The sequence below is a fragment of the Bubalus kerabau genome, chromosome 3, assembly GCF_029407905.1.
Source record: "Bubalus kerabau isolate K-KA32 ecotype Philippines breed swamp buffalo chromosome 3, PCC_UOA_SB_1v2, whole genome shotgun sequence".
In the NCBI taxonomy this organism is placed as follows: Eukaryota; Metazoa; Chordata; class Mammalia; order Artiodactyla; family Bovidae; genus Bubalus; species Bubalus kerabau.
Genome location: NC_073626.1, coordinates 174493468 through 174514728, shown reverse-complemented (window position 1 = coordinate 174514728; position 21261 = coordinate 174493468). Strand labels below are relative to the sequence as shown.

Below are 21261 nucleotides of genomic sequence, written 5' to 3'. Positions count from 1 at the left end.
CCCAAAGCTCTGGCCCTGGTGCAAGGTCTCTCTGACAGAGAGGGTCTCCCCTCAGCTTTCCAGGCATGGTTGGAGGGATCTTCCCAGGGTGAAGCTGCCTCTTGCCTGCAGGTGTAAGGTATGCCCGCTGACCTTCTTCACCAAGTCCGAGATGCAGATCCACTCCAAGTCGCACACAGAGGCCAAGCCCCACAAGTGCCCGCACTGCTCCAAGTCCTTTGCCAACGCCTCCTACCTGGCCCAGCACCTGCGCATCCACCTAGGCGTCAAGCCCTACCACTGCTCCTACTGTGATAAGTCCTTCCGACAGCTCTCCCACCTCCAACAGCACACCAGGTGAGTGGCCAGCCTGGCGCTGCCCCGCTGCAGCTGGCTTCAGCTCAGCCCCTGCGCCCGATGCAAGGCCCTTCTCTAGGTGCCTTCCCCAGACTCCTTTGCTTGGCATACAAGCCCTTTTGTGATACAGCCTCTTTGGTCCTCCCTGGCCTCAGCTCTTACTACTTGCCCTGCCCACCATTTGTCATCTGTAGGTCTTTGCATGTGCTGTGTCCTTTACCTGATGCACCATCCCCCTCCTTTCCCTTGTTTTTCTGGCCCTCTCTTATCCATCTCTCAGTAAAGCCTCCTCCAGGAAGCCCTCCCTGGCCCCCTGTGCTGGTTCCATAGCCCCTGGGCTTCCCCATCCAAGCAGTGGTAGACTGTCTTCGACTTGCCTGGTTATTTACCCACCACCCCCAATATATTGAGGATTCTTGAAGGTGAGGGCCCAGTCTCCTCCATTTCCACATCCCTAGTGGGTGGCACATAATAAGCATTGAAGCACTTATTTAATATTTGTGGAATAAATAGAACTGACTTTTCCAGGGCATGTGATTCATCCCTTTAATGAATATTTACACAGCCCCCACCATGTGCAGGCATGCCCCTCGGTGCAGTGAACAAAACAGAGACAGATTCCTGCCCTCTTAGGGTGTGCAGTCTAGTCGAATATGTGAAAGGGAGATTCAGAGATAGACATGTGTTAAGGGAAAAAAGTTTTTGCAGGGGAGTACAGGCATCAGACTGGCTCGCCAAATAAAAACACCATAGTATTTAAAGAAATAAACTAAAGGTTACCAAATTACAGTTCATCTCTTCAGAGGGAAAGAAGCCCAGCAGTTTTCTCGCATGATGGTTCTTGTATCTATAAGCACGGCTGTCTGCCAATATCAGCATTGCGAAAGTCAGGATAAAATAGTTTCTGCTGCAGAATTCATAACTCACAGAAAGTGCTCAGGGGTTTCTGTCTTTTGGGCACTAAGACTAGACAGAGGGACCTGAGGTTTGGTTTTGTTGTTGTAATTTATCCATCTCTGTCCATTGTCTTTGTATGCTTTGTCCCGGAGTGCAAGATGTTAGGTCTGTTTCTCGGACTTTGAGGCATGATGAGTAGGTTTGATGGTAAGGAACAAATAACAGGATGACCTCAAGATGGCATCAGTCTGCTTTTCTCATCCCCATGCCTCCTAAGGCATGGATTTGACCACATAGATTAGTTTCAGAAACGTTCTGATTTTGTCATGACTTTATTTTTTGAAGTTTGGCTAGCTTTATGGATATGCATGCACGCGTGCTAAGTTGCTGCAGTTGCGTTGGAGTCTCTGCAGCGCTATGGACTGTAGCTACCTCTGTCCATGCCATGCCCTCCTCCAGAGGATCTTTCTGACCCAGGGATCTGGACGAGATCCCAGGGATCTGGACCCTGCATCTCTTAATGTCTCCTGCATTGGTAGGCAGGTTCTTTATCACTAACACCACCTGGAAAGCCCAGTGAAGTGCTGATCAGTAAACAAAGTCCCTCTGCTTGTTTGGTTATTAAAATGAGAGCATGTGACCCCCAAGGTTTGAAAGGTAACTTCTGTCAGGAGATTTTTTAAATCCCCGGGCTATAATTTTAATCTGTGTATGTGTGAAAAGATTTTTCTTACCGTGTTATCTAATCAAAGATCTATCTAAGTTCCTATGTAAGATTAGGAACCTAGACCCATCAGATTTCACCTCTTGTTCAGGTTGTGCCTATACAACCTGTAATGGGAAAGTTACCATCTGTTTGGAGAATCCCTCGTTGGTCAGTGTTTCTGGGCTGGCAGGAATGACTTTGCTCATAACCTTAAAGGCAAGGATTCCACAAGCCATGGAATAGATTCAGTCTGGTTTCCTGGAAGCCTGTGGAGGCTGTATTCCCACTTATGAAGTACAGGCCTTGTTTCTTGCTATCACGCTGCCATGCCTAATTCAATGAAATTTGTCTTCAAATGTGACATTTCTGGCATGGTCATGGTTACAAATTTGATTTACCCAATTATATCCCATTAGGAAGGAGGACAGATTCTCAGTGAACCTGTTTAGAGAAACGAATGGTTCTACGAAGGACAAGTCTCAGTAAAGGCACTTTGAGTATTTTTTAGCAATCGTTCTGGGTAGATTTGCAGACATGGCCAATTACATGTCTTTTTAATAGAACTATCATTTTTAAATTTCCTTGATATTTCATCAGTTTATGTTAAATTTGTATAGTCCCCCTGCACCCTACCCTCTGCGATTCTGCAGGACTAACTGGAGCAAGGAACCATTTAAGAAATATTCTAGTCCAGTTTGTTCAAATATAGCCTCCTAAACTGAATAATAGTGGTAGATCAAAGGAAAGAAAAGGGGGATTTCTCGTATATTGGTGATGGCTCAGTTGGTAAACAATCTGCCTGCAGTGCAGGTGACCCGGGCTTGACCCGTGGGTCAGGAAGATCCCTTGGAGGAGGACATGGCAACCCACTCCAGTACTCTTGCCTGGGAAATCCCATGGACAGAGGAGCCTGGCGGGCTACAGTCCACGGAGTCACAAGAGTCGGACGTGAGTTAGCAGCTATTTCTGTTAGAAGATAGAATATTAACTGCAATTAAATCACTTTTACCAGTCCCAGATCGTAATTCCTGTTCCCTGATCTTGGGGAGTTAGTCTGCTTTGCGAAGTTATCTCCTTCTGGACTAAGGACTTGGATCCTGGCTGCCTTGGCCTCAGGCAGTGTAGGTCATGGTGATGGGGCATCTTGGAAGCCTGTGCCCTGGGTCTCTTCCCAAAGTGTAAAGAGCCAGTGCACTGGTCCAGTCCTCTCCTGAGGCCATGCGCTCCTGATATTTCTTTTAGAAGACTCAAGCTCTGACCTGAAGCGCAGGGCTTTACGCAAGTGTGAGGCAGAGAGCCAGATGTGTTGCCAAGATTGAATGACTCTGGTCTGTTTATCATATACTCAACAAAATCAGAGTGGAGGAAAGTGGGGTCCTCTGTTCAGGTGTGATGTATAATCAGTTGTTCAGATTCAGAGCAAATTTTTTAAAACTTTTTACTTTGTCTTGGGGTATAGCCGATCACCAGTGTTGTGATAGTTTCAGTTAAACAGGGAAGGGACTCAGCCATGCATATACATGTATCTATTCTCCCCCAAACTCCCCTGCCATCCAGGCTGCCACATGACATTGAGCACAGTGCCCTGTGCTATACAGTAGGTCCTTGTTGGTTATCCATTTTAAATGTAGCAGTGTGCACATGTCTATCCCAAACCCCCTAACTATCCCTTCCCCCCATTCTTCCCACTGACAACCGTAAGTTCATTCTCTTAAGTGTGAGCCTTATCCTATTTTTAAGTAAGTTCATTTTTCTCATTTCCTTGTAGATTCCACATATAAGGGATGCCATACGATATTTCTCCTTCTCTGTCTGACTTTAGTTCACTCAGTATGACAATCTCTGCATCCATCCATGTTGCTGCAGATGGCATTATTTCATTCTTTTTAATGGCTGAGTAATATTGCATTGTGTATATGTACCACAACTTCTTTATCCATTCATCTGTCAGTGGACATCTAGGTGGCTTCCAGGTCTTGGCTGTTGTAAACAGTGCTGCAGTGAACATCGGGGTGCATGGATCCTTTTGGATCATGTTTTCTCCAGATATATGCCCAGGCGTGGGATTGCAGGGTCATCTGGTAGCTCTATTTTTAGTTTTTTAAGGAACCTCTTTGCTGTTGTCCATCATGGTTGTACCAGTTCACATTCCCACAGAGCATATTATAGGCAGCAAAGGCACTGAGTCATCATCATGATCTTTTAATTGATCTTATAAAACATCGGCCCCCAGCCCTCAGGCCATGGACCGATAGCAGCCCATGGCCTGTTAGGAACTGGGCTGCATCGCAGGAGGCGAGCAGTGAGCAAGCGAGCAAAGCTTCACCTGTATTTACAGTCACTCCCCATCACTTGCGTTGCCACCTGAGCTCCACCTCCTGTCAGATCAGTGGCAGCAGTAGATTCTTAAAGAAGTTGGAGCTCTGCTGTGAACTGTGCATGTAAGGGGTCTAGTCTGTGTGCACCTTATGGGAATCTAATGCCTGATGACCTGATTCCGCATAACGGTGAGTTGAATAATTATTTCATTATATGTCATCATATATATTATGCACCATATATCATTTTATTATGTATTATGTGATAATCATAGAAATCTAGTGCACAGTAAATATATCGGGTTGAATCATACTGAGACTTCCGCCCTGCCCCTCTGTGAAGAAAGTGTCTTCTGCAAAACTGGTCACTGTGCCGAAAAGGTTGGGGTCACTGTCAAAGCATGTGTTATGACTGGCACCAATAAGTAGTTAAATCTAGGAGAAAAATCTTTTCAAAGACATTTCTCTGTGGATACTTCTAGTGCTGGTCTCTCTGTACATGAAAATAAATTGTTGTGTTTTTTTCCTCCATCTTAAAAAGTACACAAATATATATATTTATATTACATGGAATTATATATTACATATTATATTACTATATATTATATTTATATAAATTATGTGTAATTACATATACACACATAAAATTAACTCAGGGAGATTGAGCTTCTTTTCTTTTGATTTGCCAACTTTCTTATGCTAGAAACTTCATAGACCGCGGGTACTCTAGTGTTTGGCTAATTAATAAAATGAGAAGAGTACAAAACGTGCCCTCATTGGGAGCATTTGTAAAGCTGGGGAGCAAATCTTTGGTGTTGCCCAGTGGCCAGCTGGAAACTCCCAAGAGCATCTGGGTGTAAAAGATACCTTGATAATTTATTATTCTGAATTGGGGGCCTGGATTTGAGAAAGCTGGCAGAGGAGGCAGAGTCGGAGCGTCAGTCTGGTAGGAAATAAACCCAGTAGCAAGTGATAATTAGAATCCTAGTGTTTTCAGAAATAGCTGTTTGTTTGAAAATATTATTTAAGGCCGTGACCAAACAAAAAATTCACAGGCCCTTGAGGGGAGAGTGTTTTGTCAGAATGTTCCTAGTTCAGGGATTGCTCTGTGCTCTTGAGGGCACAGTTTTTATTTCCTTCTCTCTTTTTTCCCGAGTGACTTGAGTTCATAGTGGTTGGAAAGTAAACAAGCAACATAAGAGGGTCCTATCAACATTTAGGACAAATTATTAGTCATTACGCAGTGGTGTATATAATTAAACCAATGTGTCCTAACTCAGTGACAAAGAGGTGGGTGTCCCCAGTGCCCGCAAGTCCCAGAATCCTTTAGATAAACAAACCCAAAAAAGCCAAACATAAAGAAGCAACCAGATTCCAGGTTTCTTGTTTTCCACTATTCCACAGAGACTCCTGTTTTTTGCCCCTGGATTGAGAACCAGACGGTCAAGGCATATAATCAAATCCATCTTCCCAACATTGTGCCAGCAATAAAGGGGATAAAAGAAGGTCATGTCAAAACAGAACCAGCCCCGGTCAAGTAATAAAAGTGGAGCTAGAAGCAGGTTGAGCAGGATCCCCCTGGGAGTTGAGAGAGAGAGGTGCCTGGAAGCATGTGGGGGCTCGTGTAGTTTGAGTGGCCTGGCAGCTCTGGAGCGTCTGGGTGGGACCTCCATCTGTGAAAGGAAGGCACAAGATGAGAATGGTGACTCGCAACGTGTTCGCAGAAATCCAGACTTCAGAAGGGTGAGCCCTGTAGGTTATAAATACCACGTGTCTTTAAGGAGAAAATGAACAGGAATTTGTAGTGAGTCTATTCATGGTAGAGATACAGCAGATGTCTTGTGTTTCTGTAGATGAGGTAACACATCTGTAGGTAACACAGCTGTAGATGCCATGACGCAGAAGTCAGGGGTAACCTTGTTTTATGAGGGGGTTAGTCCTCATAAACTAGCCCTCGTGAGGGAGTTAGTTTGTGAGGTCTGAGAAAGGGCTCGGTGTTTTTACCTGTTTGGGGAACACCTGCTAGACAGAGTGAGCCTGGCTGTGCCTGTTCATTCAGGCTGCGGAGTGGGCTGTGCCTGTTTGCCTCCTCCTGGCTTTGTGATGTGTGCGTGTGTGATGCTAATTGCGGCAGGGTCGGTTTCTCAAGCGCGATGACAGTGACATCCTAGCAGCAACCGCTCCTTGTCAGAGGGCTTCCAAGCGTCCGCTCCCGCGTAAGGCACGCGAGGTACGCCTTATACCTACTTTGTATACATACAGGGTATCCATAAAGTCCTTACACAGCATGAACCTGTTTCTCAATAAGAGACAATGAATCTGAAAAGTGCCACAGAGAGAACCATCTCAAGGAAGGTCCATTTTTACTGTGTCTATCATGGTTTTAGTTACAAAACACAGTGGGACTAAGCCACTCAATGTAACATGCCGTTTCTTACCTGGAGGATAGAGGATAAATGGTAACTAATGATTTCTCGATAATTCTATTTAAACAGAATAAATTCCCCCTTTGTTTTTCATAAATTATCTTAAAAGAGACATGAGTGTATGAAAAGCTAACATTGTGAAAATGTCTTAGGAACGCTCTTTCTGTAAGTTACAGTCCTTAACAATCCATATTTTAAAATATTTTGGGGTGCGTCGTCTTAGTTGCGGCACGTGGGATCTTTCGTGGGGAGCACAGGTGACTTCACTTTCACTTTTCACTTTCATGCATTGGAGAAGGAAATGGAACCCCACTCCAGTGTTCTTGCCTGGAGAATTCCAGGGACAGGGGAGCCTGGTGGGCTGCCGTCTATGGGGTCGCACAGAGTCGGACACGACTGAAGCGACTTGGCAGCAGCAGCAGCACAGGCTCAGGAGCTGTGGCACGTGGGCTTAGTTGCCTCGTGGGATCTTAGTTTGCAGACCAGGGATTGAACCTGAATCCCTTGCATTGAAAGGCAGATTCTTAACCACTGGACCACCGAGAAAGTCCCTACAATCCTTACTGTTATCCCCATTTTAGAGGTGAGGAAACTGGAGCTCAGGGAGGCAAAGTCGCTTGCCCAAGGCCAGCCCGCTAAGAGGAGGCAGAAGTGAGATGTGAGCCAGAGTGCCAAGGAGCAGCCTGTGGCTTGGTGGGGGTGCGTGGAGGGGCGTGGGGTTGGGAAGTCAGGCTGCAGAAGAAGGTGGGGCGAGGTCCAGGCAGGAGAGCAAGGCGAGTCTTCTGGATGCCAGGGTGAGCTTGGGGCAGTTAGTGGGATGAAGGAGCAGCCCAGAGGCACTGATTTCAGCTCTGCCTCCCTGCACTGCCCATGCCTGGAGTCGGTGGTGCGCTCCCCCCCCATCACTACAGATGTTGGGAGTCGGGGCCAGGTGCTCCCCTAGTGGGAAGATGCCCTACAAAGAGATGACTCATTTTGGAATTGAGGACATGGCCCTGACTTGAATTTCAGAGGCTGAAGAACTTGGGGGCCAGTTATCAGGGGAACTGTGGCTCCCTGAAGCCCTTCTGAGCCAGCCCAGTGCTGAGTGCCATGCATAATGAGAGATCAGTGGCCAGAGCCAGGCTCTGGGCCAAAGGAACTCCTACCACGACCTGGGAGGCCGATGGATGTGAAAAATCCCATGAAAGCAGGAAATATGTGATGGAGGTTGGGGAGGATCATCTGGGTTGGGTGTGGAAGGGTCCATAGCCCTTTCTAGTGAGAGATGGGAATGGTGTTCCCAACTAGGGGAACGGCATGAGCAAAGGCTCAGAGGCTGGTGGGGGGCTGGGGATTTGGATTCTGTCCCAGAAAAGGGGGTAATGTAGGGGGTGTGAAGCAGGGCTGTGACAAGGTCAGATCCCACACTGCTGCTCTGGTGGAGGTCGGGAGAGGAGAGGCTGCGACTGAGAGTCTAGGAAGGAGGCTGGGCAGCTGGGGCACTCGGGGTGGAGGCCAGAGGAGCAAGGTCCAAAGCAAGGACCTGGTATCCCTGGAGAACCGTCAGTCAGTCAGTCAACAAACACTTACGAAATACCCGGAGGAGTAGGTGGTGGTGATGATGTGAAGCGTAGTACTGCTGTCAGTGACTGACTTCAGGAGGAAAGAACTCACCTTCCTGTGTTTCAAGTCCTCTCTGAGGAGCCTGTGCCAGGCCCTGGGATGATGGTGGTGAAGGGACCAAGAGTGTTCTTGCTCTCAAGGCGGGAGGCAGCCAGTGTCAGCGACTAGACATTGACAAAGCACGTGCCCACACACAGACTTCTGCTCAGGGGTAGGTGCAGGGGCCAGGCCTAGTCTGGGGCATCAGGAAAAGCTTCCCCGATCAAGGGGCTTTTATACTGGGACCTGGAGTCTAGGTTCTAGCCAGGTATGAGCTGGGGGGAGAGTGTGTCTAGAAGAGGAGCAGTCTGGATACAAGACGAAGGTAGGAAGGGACCTGAAATGTTCAGGGTGGGGTGGAGGGGAGGCGGCCGGGCTGGAGCCTTGGGGCGGGGAAGAGGCATGACCTGGGCAGCAGTGGGAGGCAATGCCGGGGTCCAGCCCCAGCTGATCCAGGGTATTCGAAGGAGAGACGGCATAGGCGAGGGTCAGGAAACAACTGCTTAATTAAACGTTAATTAAGGAATAGAATAAGGATAGCTCAGTAGGAAAATTCAGTGGAGAAAAGAGGCTGAGTAGCTTGGTTTACGCGGGGGACCAATAAAACTTCAAGACAAGAAGCTTGCACCACTTACGTAGGCCGCAGGCGTCCTTCCGTTCTCCCGAAGGAGAGGAGACACTGAGGCCTCCCCGGTCGGATCTTAGAAGCCCAGGCATAATTAGTAAGCATGGTGGGTTCCGCGCTCCAGATGGAGACTCAACCAGAGTGAGAGAGAGAGAGACATGGGGAGACCAGTCTTTCGAGGAACTGATCCCAATTCTTTATTTTCCATGGTCTACTTTTATACACTGAGATGTTATGCAAAAGTCACGCGGGGTCAGCAGTCCTGACTTTTATCAAAGTCAGGTGCTTCATACAAATGTATACAGAGGTCTTAGGGGTGTTACATCATCTTCTGGCCAGGGGGCCTGCTGACAATTTACGACCCTCTCCTTGTGACAGCGGTCAGTCAACCAGGACACTTATTTCTCCAGGGGTGATTATTCTTAAAACAGACGCCACCCAAATAAAGTTACATTCCTATAGGGTGAGGGTGTAGTGGGTTTTAGTTAAGGAAAGAATTTACTTAGCCTAAGGTCTAACGTGATTTATATCAAAGGTTAATACTTATTTCTTCTATATATTCATTAATGTGTATGAGGGCAGGGGATGTGGAGACTTAGCAGTAAACATTGGCTCAACAAATGAAAAACCCTTCACCAATATGATTTCTAATCAGCCCATTATACTTATACTAATAATTTTCTAACTTTTCTAAGGAACCTGTTTTTAGAAGGTTTAAAGCATCTCGTGCCTCTCACGGTTGGGAGGCTGTGAGCAATCACATGTGGCCGGACAAGCCTGTCAGGCAGGCTAGAGAACCTTCAGAGGAGTTTGTAGGTTAAAACACTCCTATCACGCCCAGGAATTATTATTAACTGGAGCTCTAAGTTAACTCCTTCTCCGAAAGAGGTGGTGGGGGACAGCCCCCCGTAAAGCCAGAGGTGTAGGTGAGAGCACAAAGTAGTAAAGTAGGCAGGCTCTGGTTATGGGGGTAGATGCTTGAGGATTTCCAGGGGGACTCCTGAGGCTCGATCCCGCCTTTGCGTATGTCAAGCCTCCTTCCTCATGACCTTTGCCATGGGCGGAGTGCCTCACGCCGGCCCCCAACAAGGCAAGGACTTTGGGGTGGGCATTGTGGGGTTTAAAACTAAATCAGCATACATCCTGGGGTGCCTTGGTCCCCTCTGCCATCTGACCCTTAGCTGACCAAGTTCCAAGCCCTGGAGGGGACAAGGATAGGATGAAATGGAAGGTTTCTGGCAGCAGGTGCAACTGGTCCAGGTGACCGTTAAGGTGCTCCCATTGTAGAGATGGGGTGCAGCTGCCTGGGATGATGTCCCCAAACATGTGACACCCCTAAATGTGCAGGTAGAACAGAGGTCCTCAGAACTGCAGCCCAGCTCCACCTGGCCTGTCTCCATGCAGCCTGAGATGTGCTGTCCCTGCCCTTGGGGCTCCCCATCTAGTAGAGAAAACAGAGGAGGGGGCGGTCATGTGCTGAGGATGCAGCCAGGGCACAGGGGTGGTGAGCAGAAGCATCCATCAGACATGGTTGCAGATGAGAAATGGTCCTCCTACCAGGATGCAGGGTGCAGGAGCAGAGAGGTGAGGCTGACCACAGGTGAAGGGCCCTGACTGGTACTCTAGGGAATCTGGACTGTCAGTATTCATAGTGGGCAGTCAAGGTCATGGGCTCACTGATGGCAGGGAGTGTTCCTTATTCCAGCCTGGTCAGCACAGGGCCTGGCCAGAGGGACCTTAGTTGTTTGATGAATCTGTTGATGGGCAGAGTAAACCAGGGGGGTTGGGGCTTTTGGGAAGGAGGTGGACCACATGGTCAGAGCTGGATTTCCCCCTCTCATCTAATGCTTGTTGGCAACTTAGGCAAAAGAGGTCCATGTCTAGCCTGCATTTCATTGCCCACCTGCTTGGCACAGGATTTGCGGAGCAGATGACTGAAGACAAGCCTAGGAGAGCAGGGAGGGCCTCCCGTCCCTGTGTGTGCGCAGCGCTCCTGAGCCCATTTTGCACTAGATCCCAGTCCCCCTCCATCCTCACCTGGCTGCTGGGCGAGTGCACGTACAGCCATCAGAAAGCACAGCCACAGCCCTGAAGTCACTGCTCCCAAGTCTCCTCAGTGAGGACCCCCACCACCCTATTTAAGATTACACCCCGACATGACCCCTCTCATCCGCTTTCTTCTCAGAGCACTTATTACCTTCTACACATGATTTACTTACTTATTTCGTGCTTGCTTGTTTGTTTCCACAAGGCAGTGAGTTTGTCTTTTGTTCACTTATATGTTCTGAGCACCCAGGGTGGTTCCTGGCACACAGGTGCCCGCCATAGTCATTGTTGAATGAATAATAATAATAATGGTAAGTGGTGATGGAGTGCTGACTTTGTGCTAATATTTGGCTAAGCCCCTTTGCATATTATCTAATGTAATCTTCACAAAGCCTACCTAGTGAGGTGGACGACTGCATTTTTATACCCATTTTGCAGATGAGGAAACTGAGGCTCAGTGATTTGACCACGGTCACCCGGCTAGTAAATGGTGGAGCCAGGATGAGAACAAAAAGGGGCTCACAGGAAGGACACAGAGGGGCTGACCTTCAGGGCCACCCTGCCCTGAAGTCTCTCAGTAGCTGGGGTGACCAGATAGCCACATTGGGGGTGGGGGTGGGGGTGGGCAGGACATAGAAACTGGGGGCCAATTGGGGAGTTGTCTCCTGAGAGAAGCAGGCAGGCAGGAAAGGTCCTGGCAAAGCTGTGAATCTGTTCTTTTCAGTGGGTTGGTCTGCAGGTGACTTTTTTAGAAGAGGGGCAGAATGCAGTCAAAGTAAGCCCACCACAGTGATTGCGAGGCCTGAGTGGGTGCTAGTGGAGGGCTGGGTTTAGTGGGGCCCTGTGAGGAGCCTGGAGGCTCTGGTCACAGACCAGCAGTGGGAGGCTGGAGAAGAAAGGACAGGGCTGGCCTTTGAAGTCCCAGCTCTTGTCTGGGGCTCACTCGGGGTCAGGGGAAAGTGTGTGGAGCAGGGAGCCTGGGAGGCTGGGGGGCCAGAGGTGTGGGGCAGGCCAGCCAAGGGCTTGGGGGCTGGAGCTGGCCTGGGGGACCTGCCAGGGACTCCACCTCACTGGGCTCCCCATTGCAGAATCCACACAGGCGACAGACCCTACAAGTGCCCACATCCTGGCTGCGAAAAGGCTTTCACTCAGCTCTCCAACCTCCAGGTGAGTGCCTGCCTGCCCACCCCGCCTGCTAGGTGTACGGCTCCCTGCACCCCCTCCAGGGGAGCCCAGCTGCCTCCTGACCCTCGCTGTGCTCCCCACAGTCTCACCAGCGCCAGCACAACAAGGACAAGCCCTACAAGTGTCCCAACTGCTACCGGGCCTACTCGGACTCTGCCTCCCTGCAGATCCACCTCTCGGCCCACGCCATCAAGCACGCCAAGGCCTACTGCTGCAGCATGTGTGGGCGGGCCTACACCTCGGTGAGTGCCGGGCCCCTGGGAGCCTCTCCCTCACCCCAGCCCCCTCAGACCTGTACTGATGCTCCCATTTTCCAGATGAGGAAACTGAGGCCCTGGAAGAGGGTAAGATCACAGTGAATGTCAGAGCTGGGCCATCCACTTCCCCATTCTGTTTTTGGCTGCCTCAGGCTAAGCTCCTCTCAGGCAGCCTTTTAGCCTGGGTGCCAGAGGCGTGGTTTCCTCCAGGCAGTGGTGGAGGGGGGCCTGTCACCCTGCTTCCCAGGGCCAGGGAAGGAAGGGGCCTTTTCCCCACTGGGGAAGCTGCAACCCCTATCATGGCCACAAGGGGGCATACTGACCTGGCCCTGGAAAGGTGATCTACCAGGAAAGGTCCAAACAGGGCCAGAAAGGTGCCAATCCCCTGTCCTCCGGTGGGGATTTCCCTAAACAAGGGCCTTTCAGACCCAGGGGAGGGAGTCCAGGTGAGTCACTCATGTGTGTCCTTCAGCCTAATCAGATATTCTGGTTAACCCCCACATGTACCCAGTGATCCCCAAGCCTCAGTTTCCTCATCTGTAAGATGGAGGAGCTAATAGTTGTTAACTCATAGGACTGTTGACTGGCAGAGTCAGCGCCTGATAGACCTCAGCTAACACAGTTATTTATTTACTCAGTGTTTACTGAACACTTGTGCCAAGCCCTTGGGAATCAGGATGAATCAAACAGACATATTCTCTGCCCCCAGGCAGGTTAAGAGTCTACTGCTGGAGACGGACATTAAACAAGTAACCACACAAGTGAATATGTAGTGACAGGCCACGGCAACTGCTTTCCAGCAGGCTTTCTCAACCTCGGCCCACACTGACGTTTTTCCGGGGGTGCTGCCCTGAGCATTATAGGATGTTTAGCAACATCCTTGGCCACATTCCACTTAGCAACCGCTCTTGGAAAATGCCTCTAGAGGTTGCCAAATGTCCCTTGGGGGAGAAATTGCCTCTGATTGAGAACCTCAGCTATAAAGGCAAAAAAGAAACATATGTTTTGAAAGACAGCTGCAGGGAGGATAAAATGGAGTTGGGGAAGGGAGATGGTTTGGGGTAGGTGTGTAAGTAAGTAGCATTTAGAAGAAGGCGTAGGGGATAATTGGCCAGGTGAGGAGAAGAGGAGGGGAGGAACTTTCCAAGCAGGGAGACAGTGAATGCAAACACCCTAGGTGGAACCAACGCAGTGTGCTCCAGAAACTGAAGAATAATTAGGTCACATGAGGCTGTGGGGCCCTGTTAGGAAGTTCGCATGTTTTCCCAGGTGGAGTGGGGACCCATGGGGAGAAGACTGTCCAGGAGGGTTATTTTGAAAGTTCACTTTGGCTGGAGGGGGCAGATGGATTGCACCTTAAAGGAGGGGTCACCAACCTTCAGAGCCATGGTTCTTAGAGGGGATCTGAACTCTGGGAGAAAGGGGCTGTCAGATCTCACCTGGCCTAAGGCCCCACCCTGAACTGGGCCTGACTAGACTCCACAGAACAAGAATAATTACCTTTTCTGAAAAAACATTTTAGTGGATTGACGTTTAAACTACTATAATACATAAAAGAAACATTTGTGAATAGTGAGCCCTCATGTTTCCGTTGGGGCTTCCCAGGTGGCTCAGAGGTAAAGAATCCTGCCAATGCAGGAGATACAGGAGATCCGGGTTCGATCCCTGAGCGGGGAAGATCCTCTGGAGGAGGAAATGGCAATTCACTCCAGTATTCTTGCCTGGGAAATCCCATAGACAGAGGAACCTGGCGGGCTTCAGTCTGTGGGGTCGCAAAGAGTCAGACACAACTGAGCGTGCATGCTGCCATCAGACCCCAGACTGCATCAGACTGCACCAGATGCCAGGCTGCCATCAGACCCCAGGACCTGGCATCAACCAATCCTTCCTCATCCATATCCCTGTTTTTTTGAAATAAAACTGACATCATATTGTTCCATCTGAAAATTTTCACTTTGTGTCTTAACTTATCCACAATACCTTTATAATACTTTAAAATGATTCACCATAGTCCTTAATATCATCAAATACCCAGTTGGTATTCACATTTTCATTTGTCTCATGGATGGCATAATTTATAATTTTATTTATTTATAAATTTTATTTTTTAATCAAGATCCAAATAAAATTCTTACATTGCACTGGGTCAGTATAGCTTTTAAACTATTCTTCCTTGTCCCCACCCCGATCCCAACTGCCTTTTCTTTGCCACTTACTCCCTGAAGAATAGTCTCCTCGTTTGGATTTTGCCGACTGCTTCCCTTTGGTGGTGGTTGATAGCACTTTGTCACCGCATTTGACGGCTTCCTCTGCCCATTGTTGAGCTAACTGAGGTAGGAAGCCAAGAAGTGGCAGATGGAAACCAGAGCACCACCGGGCAGGTTAGTGTGAGGGCCTGTGGGTCTGCAGGTGAGCCTTGCGTCACCTCACCCACCCAGTCTTGGGTGCCTCAGGTCAGACTCAGCCGAAGCTGGGGCGGTGCTCAAAGGACGAACCGAGCATGCCCAGTTTATGCTTCTAAAGTCACCAGTCAGATCAGGCCCCAATTCTTCCCAAGGGAGGGGAGAGCTTGGGGATGCTTCTGCTGGGGCTCCCATCACCACCTAGAATGAAATGTAGAGACTAGGGAAGCAGTGGTCCCCTCAGCCCTGCTGCTTGCTAAGAGCTTTACCCTCATCACCATAGCTACCCTGTGAAGTCCTTCCTTCCCCATCCCTGCCTGCAGAGGAGGAAACTAAGGCTTGGAGGGGTGAGATGACTGGTCCAACGTTCCACTGCTGAGAAATGGCAGAGCCAGGGTCAACCGAGGCCTACTGCTCCACCCTCACGGGGAGCACCGGCCAGATGGGGGCAGGTCTGCTCCACTGGACAGGACTCCACTGCAGCCAATTGGTTAATGGCCTGATCCTAGAGAGTTCCAGGTGGTCACTGCTGAGGGACGAGCCTGATGCCTGCCTGTTCTCTAGTCAGCACACAGTGGGCTCCGACTCTGGTAAATGAACCAGCCCCCACCACTGGCAGAAATGCAGTATCCCTGCAACCAATGCCAATGCCCATCTGGCACCCCCAAAGCTGTGGCTGTCCACCTCTAGCCGGCTCATCTACCCAGGAGCCCTCCAGTGGCCGCTTATAGGAACTGCAGCTCCCCCTGCGCCCTTGCCAGCAGCTGGTTTTAAGTTCTGAATCTCACCCCTGCCCGCAGGAGACCTACCTGATGAAGCACATGTCCAAACACACAGTGGTGGAGCACCTGGTGAGCCATCACTCGCCCCAGAGGACGGAGTCCCCCAGCATCCCGGTGCGAATTTCCCTCATCTGAGCCGACCCAAGGCGCCGCCCCGTCCTGCCCACTGGCAGACACAGACCCAGGCAGCACCGGCCCGACTCCCTCCAGGGGCCCTCCAGGAACAGCCGAGCTCTCTCATGACCTTCCTGACCTTCCAGAAAGCCTGGGCCGCAGAAGCCCTGCCCGGTCCAGCTCCGGGGGCGGCCAGGCCAACTGCAAGATTCTGGACTGTTTTGGTGGCATCCAAAGACGATCTCAGAGCACTTTGAACCTCTCCGCTGGGTTTTCCTTTTCTTCCCCCATCCTTCACTTGCTTCACTGTTTTTTTTTTGTTTGTTTGTTTGTTTTAAGTTTGTTTTGGAAAATAACAAAAAAAAAGATATTTATTGGCCAAGAAGTTGGTGCTGCTAAGACCGAGAAATGGAAAGAACCGGACAGATGGACACAGAGACCCAGAGGGCAGCGTGGGACCTTCTCTTGCCGCAGCCTTGGGTCTTGAGGGGAAGGCGCAGGCCTGAGAGTCTGGACCGCAGTGGGGCTCCCCGGTGGGAGGGGCAGGAAGCAGCTGGAGTGAGCCACTCGCCCCCCGCCGGCTGCCAGCTCGAGCCTCCAAGAGCCGCGCCCTGGGCATCACTGAGCAGAGGGACGTGGCAGCTTCCAGGGCTGCCCGGGCTTCAGGAGACAGATGGAGAGGGGCCGGGAGGTCCGCAGGACCAAAGGGTGCAGGGTTGGCTGGGCTGGGCGCAGGCCCAGGGACACGGGGTGGGGGCGGGCTGGGTAAGACCCGGTGCCCCCACTGCCCTGAAGACCACCCCAGTCTACCTCAGTGCTGGCCAGGAAACCTATCGGCTACCTCTCCCACCATCCCAGACTGTGGGCAGCGGGGGAGGGAGTGGGCCTGGGCCAAGGACCCCCTCCGCTCTGCAGAATTTCCTCCGGTTGGGGCAGTGCCCAAGGAGGGGTTACTTGTCTTCCCTGCCATGGAGGGGGATCCCCAGCCCAGGCCCTAGGCCGCTCGGCAGGGAACGGATCCTTGGGGAGGAGGGTCCCAAGAGCAGACCCTGCCCTCAGCCCCCACAGACACACCCCAATCTGAAAGCCATGCGTGTCCGTGTATATAGGAACTATGTACAGAGCCCGGAGAAGCCCCCTCTACATCCCCTGGGGAAAAAAAAAAAAGAAAACTAGACAGAAACTCATCTATATATTCTGTATCTGGAGTTCCGTTTTGAATATTAACTGTGTTATTTTTATACACTTTTTAAGCCTTAACTCGTCATTGATTTACCAGTTTAACGTCTCCCGGGGTTTCTTTTCCCACGGAGTTCTCCGCCCCGCCCCCACCCCTTTGTTTGACTTGCGTCGTCTGATACTCAGTATTGTAGCTTTTCGTCCGCATGTTACTACCCTGTAAATATGCTGTTATACATACTGTTAACACCCTTTGCTTTTTTTCTATGGGACCTCCAGGCCACCGTATTTAGAACTAGTTACCTTATTAAAAAAGAGAAAACAGTCTGTTGGCTTCTCAGTCTGCATCGTGGTGGCAGGGAGGTGAGGGCAGGTGCTCCCCCGCAATGCGCTTCAGGAACACAGTTTGCGTTCTATTTAAGAAAAGGCGTGGGGAGGAGAAAAAGGTCAAATGTGGGGGAAGACACTAAAGGGGGCAAGAAACAGGAATCCCAAACCCCTCTGCTCTTTGTATTTCTCTGTTGTGAAGAATAAACTGTACCTGCAGCCGGGTGGCAGCGGTGTGTGTGCTCTGTGCGAGGGCGGGGCCGGGGGGCACCTTTCCACGCTCCTCTCCCCTCCCCCGCGCCGCCCCCTCCAGAATTGGGAAGGAAGGGAAATGGCCTTTCACGTGTCCATCACTTGCAGCCAAGAACCACGAGGACTCCAAGGAGTGCAGCCCTCCATGGTGACTCATGGTTGAGTCAATTTCTCTCTCCCAGGGCCAGGCTTGCTAAGCTCTGGGGGAATTCCTGCATTTCCCTCCTAGGCAATCAAACCATTGACCCCCCCCCGACCCCCCATGGGGAAGCTGTGTGTGAAGGGGCCTTCTTGGTCCCCTCAGTCACTGGGGTAGCTGGAGGTGTGAAACGAGCTGCTGTTGCCGCTGCTGCAGGTGTCCCAGGATGAAGCTGACTCCGAACAAAGCCAAGAGGAGAGCCGGAGACACATCACGGAGTCCTGTACCTGGCCCAAGCCCAGCACTGACTTGTTACATAAGCCAGTAAATCATCATTCGGGTTGTCCTTTTGTTTTCCTCCAAGAGTCAGTTGCTAAACGTTGACCAGCACACCACTGGCTGACTCTCCAATCAGAAATCTCCATTTGGGGTGTTAGGGACAAGTTAGGAGCTGGTGGGCACCTGATATGGAAAATCCTATGTAGGCAGGGGTGGGGTGGGGTGGGGTGGGCTGTGTTGTGCGGGAGACAAGCAGGAGGACAAAGGAGGCAGAGAAGCAGAGATAGACAGAAGAGACCGAGGGCCAGTGGCACCCTCAGCCCCTGACTTTGTCTCCATCTTTTGGCTAGTTCTAATTCCCTGCTTGCTCTCACATCAGTGAATTTATTCAGTATTTATAAATTGAAAATGGTGTAGCTTCTCTTCTTTTCACAGCTATTTGTAAGGCCTCCTCAGACAGCCATTTTGCTTTTTTACATTTCTTTTCCATGGGGATGGTCTTGATCCCTGTCTCCTGTACAACGTCACAAACCTCTGTCCATAGGTCATACCTGAATGGTCTAGTGGTTTCTCTACTTTCTTCAATTTAAGTCTGAATTTGGCAATAAGGAGTTCATGATCTGAGCCACAGTCAGCTCCCAGTCTTGTTTTTGCTGACTGTATAGAGCTTCTCCATCTTTGGCTGCAAAGAATATAATCAATCTGATTTCGGTGTTGACCATCTGGTGATGTCCATGTGTAGAGTCTTTCTCTTGTGTTGTTGGAAGAGGGTGTTTGCTATGACCAGTGCGTTCTCTTGGCAGAACTCTGTTAGCCTTTGCCCTGCTTCATTCTGTATTCCAAGGCCAAATTTGCCTATTACTCCAGGTGTTTCTTGACTTCCTACTTTTGCATTCCAGTCCCCTATAATGAAAAGGACATCTTTTTTGGGTGTTAGTTCTAAAAGGTCTTGGAGGTCTTCATAGAACCGTTCAACTTCAGCTTCTTCAGTGTTACTGGTTGGGGCATAGGCTTGGATCACTGTGATATTGAATGGTTTGCCTTGGAAATGAACAGAGATCATTCTGTCGTTTTTGAGATTGCATCCAAGTACTGCATTTCAGACTCTTTTGTTGACCATGATGGCTATTCCATTTCTTTTAAGGGATTCCTGCCCACAGTAGTAGATATAATGGTCATCTGAAAGATATTCCCATTTGAATACAGAGTTCCAAAGAATAGCAAGGAGAGATAAGAAAGCCTTCCTCAGCAATCAATGCAAGGAAATAGAGGAAAACAACCGAATGGGGAAGACTAGAGATCTCTTCAAGAAAATTAGAGATACCAAGGGAACATTTCATGCAAAGATGGGCTCGATAAAGGACAGAAACGGTATAGACCTAACAGAAGCAGAAGATATTAAGAAGAGGTGGCAAGAATACACAGAAGGACTATAACAAAAAAGATCTTCATGACCCAGATAACCACAATGGTGTGATCACTCACCTAGAACCAGACATCCTGGAATGCAAAGTCAAGTGGGCCTTAGGAAGCATCACTAGTGGAGGTGATGGAATTCCAGTTGAGCTATTTCAAATCCTAAAAGATGATGCTGTGAAAGTGCTGCACTCAATATGCCAGCAAATTTGGAAAACTCAGCAGTGGCCATAGGACTAGAAAATGTCAGTTTTCATTCCAATCCCAAAGAAAGGCAATGCCAAAGAATGCTCAAACTACTGCACAATTGCACTCATCTCACATGCTAGTAAAGTAATGCTCAAAATTCTCCAAGCCAGGCTTCAGCAATACATGAGCTGTGAACTTCTAGATGTTCAAGCTGGTTTTAGAAAATGCAGAGGAACCAGAGATCAAATTGCCAACATCAGCTGGATCATCAAAAAAGCAAGAGAGTTCCAGAAAAACATATTTCTGTTTTATTGACTATGCCAAAGCCTTTGACTGTGTGGATGACAACAAACTGTGGAAAATTCTTCAAGAGATGGGAATACCAGACACCTGACCTGCCTCTTGAGAAACCTGTATGCAGGTCAGGAAGCAACAGTTAGAACTGGACATGGAACAACAGACTGGTTCCAAATAGGAAAAGGAGTACATCAAGGCTGTATATTGTCTCCCTGCTTATTTAATTTGTATGCAGAGTACATCATGAGAAACGCTGGGCTGGAAGAAGCACAAGTTGGAATCAAGATTGCCGGGAGAAATATCAAGAACCTCAGATATGCAGATGACACCACACTTATGGCAGAAAGTGAAGAGGAACTAAAAAGCCTCTTGATGAAAGTGAAAGAGGAGAGTGAAAAAGTTGACTTAAAGCTCAACATTCAGAAAACGAAGATCATGGCATCTGGTCCCATCACTTCACGGGAAATAGATGGAGAAACAGTGGAAACAGTGGCAGGCTTTATTTTTTGGGGCTCCAAAATCACTGCAGATGGTGACTGCAGCCATGAAATTAAAAGACACTTACTGCTTGGAAAGAAAGTTATGACCAACCTAGATAGTATATTAAAAAGCAGAGACATTACTTTGCCAACAAAGGTCTGTCTAGTCAAGGCCATGGTTTTTCCAGTGGTCATGTATGGATGTGAGAGTTGGACTATAAAGAAAGCTGAGCACCAAAGAATTGATGCTTTTGAACTGTGGTGCTGGAGAAGACTCTTGCGAGTCCCTTGGACTGCAAGGAGATCCAACCAGTCCATCCTAAAGGAGACCAGTCCTGGGTGTTCATTGGAAGGACTGATGTTGAGGCTGAAACTCCAGTACTTTGGCCACCTGATGCGAAGAGTTGACTCATTGGAAAAGACCCTGATGCTGGGAGGGATTGTGGGCAGGAGGAGAAGGGGATGATAGAGGATGAGATGGCTGGATGGCATCACCGACTTGATGCACATGAGTTTGGGTGAACTCCGGGAGTTGGTGATGGACAGGGAGGCCCGGCATGCTGCAATTCATGGGGTCACAAAGAGTCGGACATGACTGAGCAACTGAACTGAACTGAATGGTGTAGCAGCAGGTAAGTTAGTTAACCTCTCTGTGCCCGATTTTCTCATGGGTAATATGAAGAAAATAATAGTAATTTATAGGGTGGATATGAGGACTGAATGAATCAATAGATATCTAAGGCTTAGAACTGTGTCTGGCACACAGTAAGTACCCAATAAATGTAACTGTTGTTATTATTTGATGTAGCCTTGATGAGTCTATGTCCTTTATGATCAGTAAACTCTGATTACAGAGGGCTGTCGACGTTTGGGAATTTGGGGGGATGACATCTGAGCTGGCATGGCACTAAGGATGGCTGGACAGGTGAAGATTTTGCATGTAGCAGTGACGCTAGGGGGACTGGG

The 21261-nt window shown here is 49.3% G+C and overlaps 1 protein-coding gene across 6 annotated transcripts in view; it reads left to right on the top strand.

Moving 5' to 3' along the window:
• Window positions 1–17469, top strand: part of ZNF362 (zinc finger protein 362) — a 43064-nt gene extending 25595 nt beyond the window's left edge. For 4 of the 6 annotated variants that reach the window (XM_055573762.1, XM_055573761.1, XM_055573760.1 and 1 more), the window contains 4 exons: window positions 112–336; window positions 12087–12165; window positions 12267–12425; window positions 15643–17469. In XM_055573762.1, the coding sequence (XP_055429737.1) occupies window positions 112–336; window positions 12087–12165; window positions 12267–12425; window positions 15643–15759 (580 nt within the window). In that variant the 3' untranslated portion in view covers window positions 15760–17469. Of the gene's footprint in view, window positions 1–111; window positions 337–12086; window positions 12166–12266; window positions 12426–14045; window positions 14526–15642 lie in introns of those variants that run through there. The other 2 variants (XM_055573763.1, XM_055573765.1) reach the window with 2 other exon arrangements.
• The last annotated feature ends 3792 nt before the right edge of the window (window positions 17470–21261 follow it).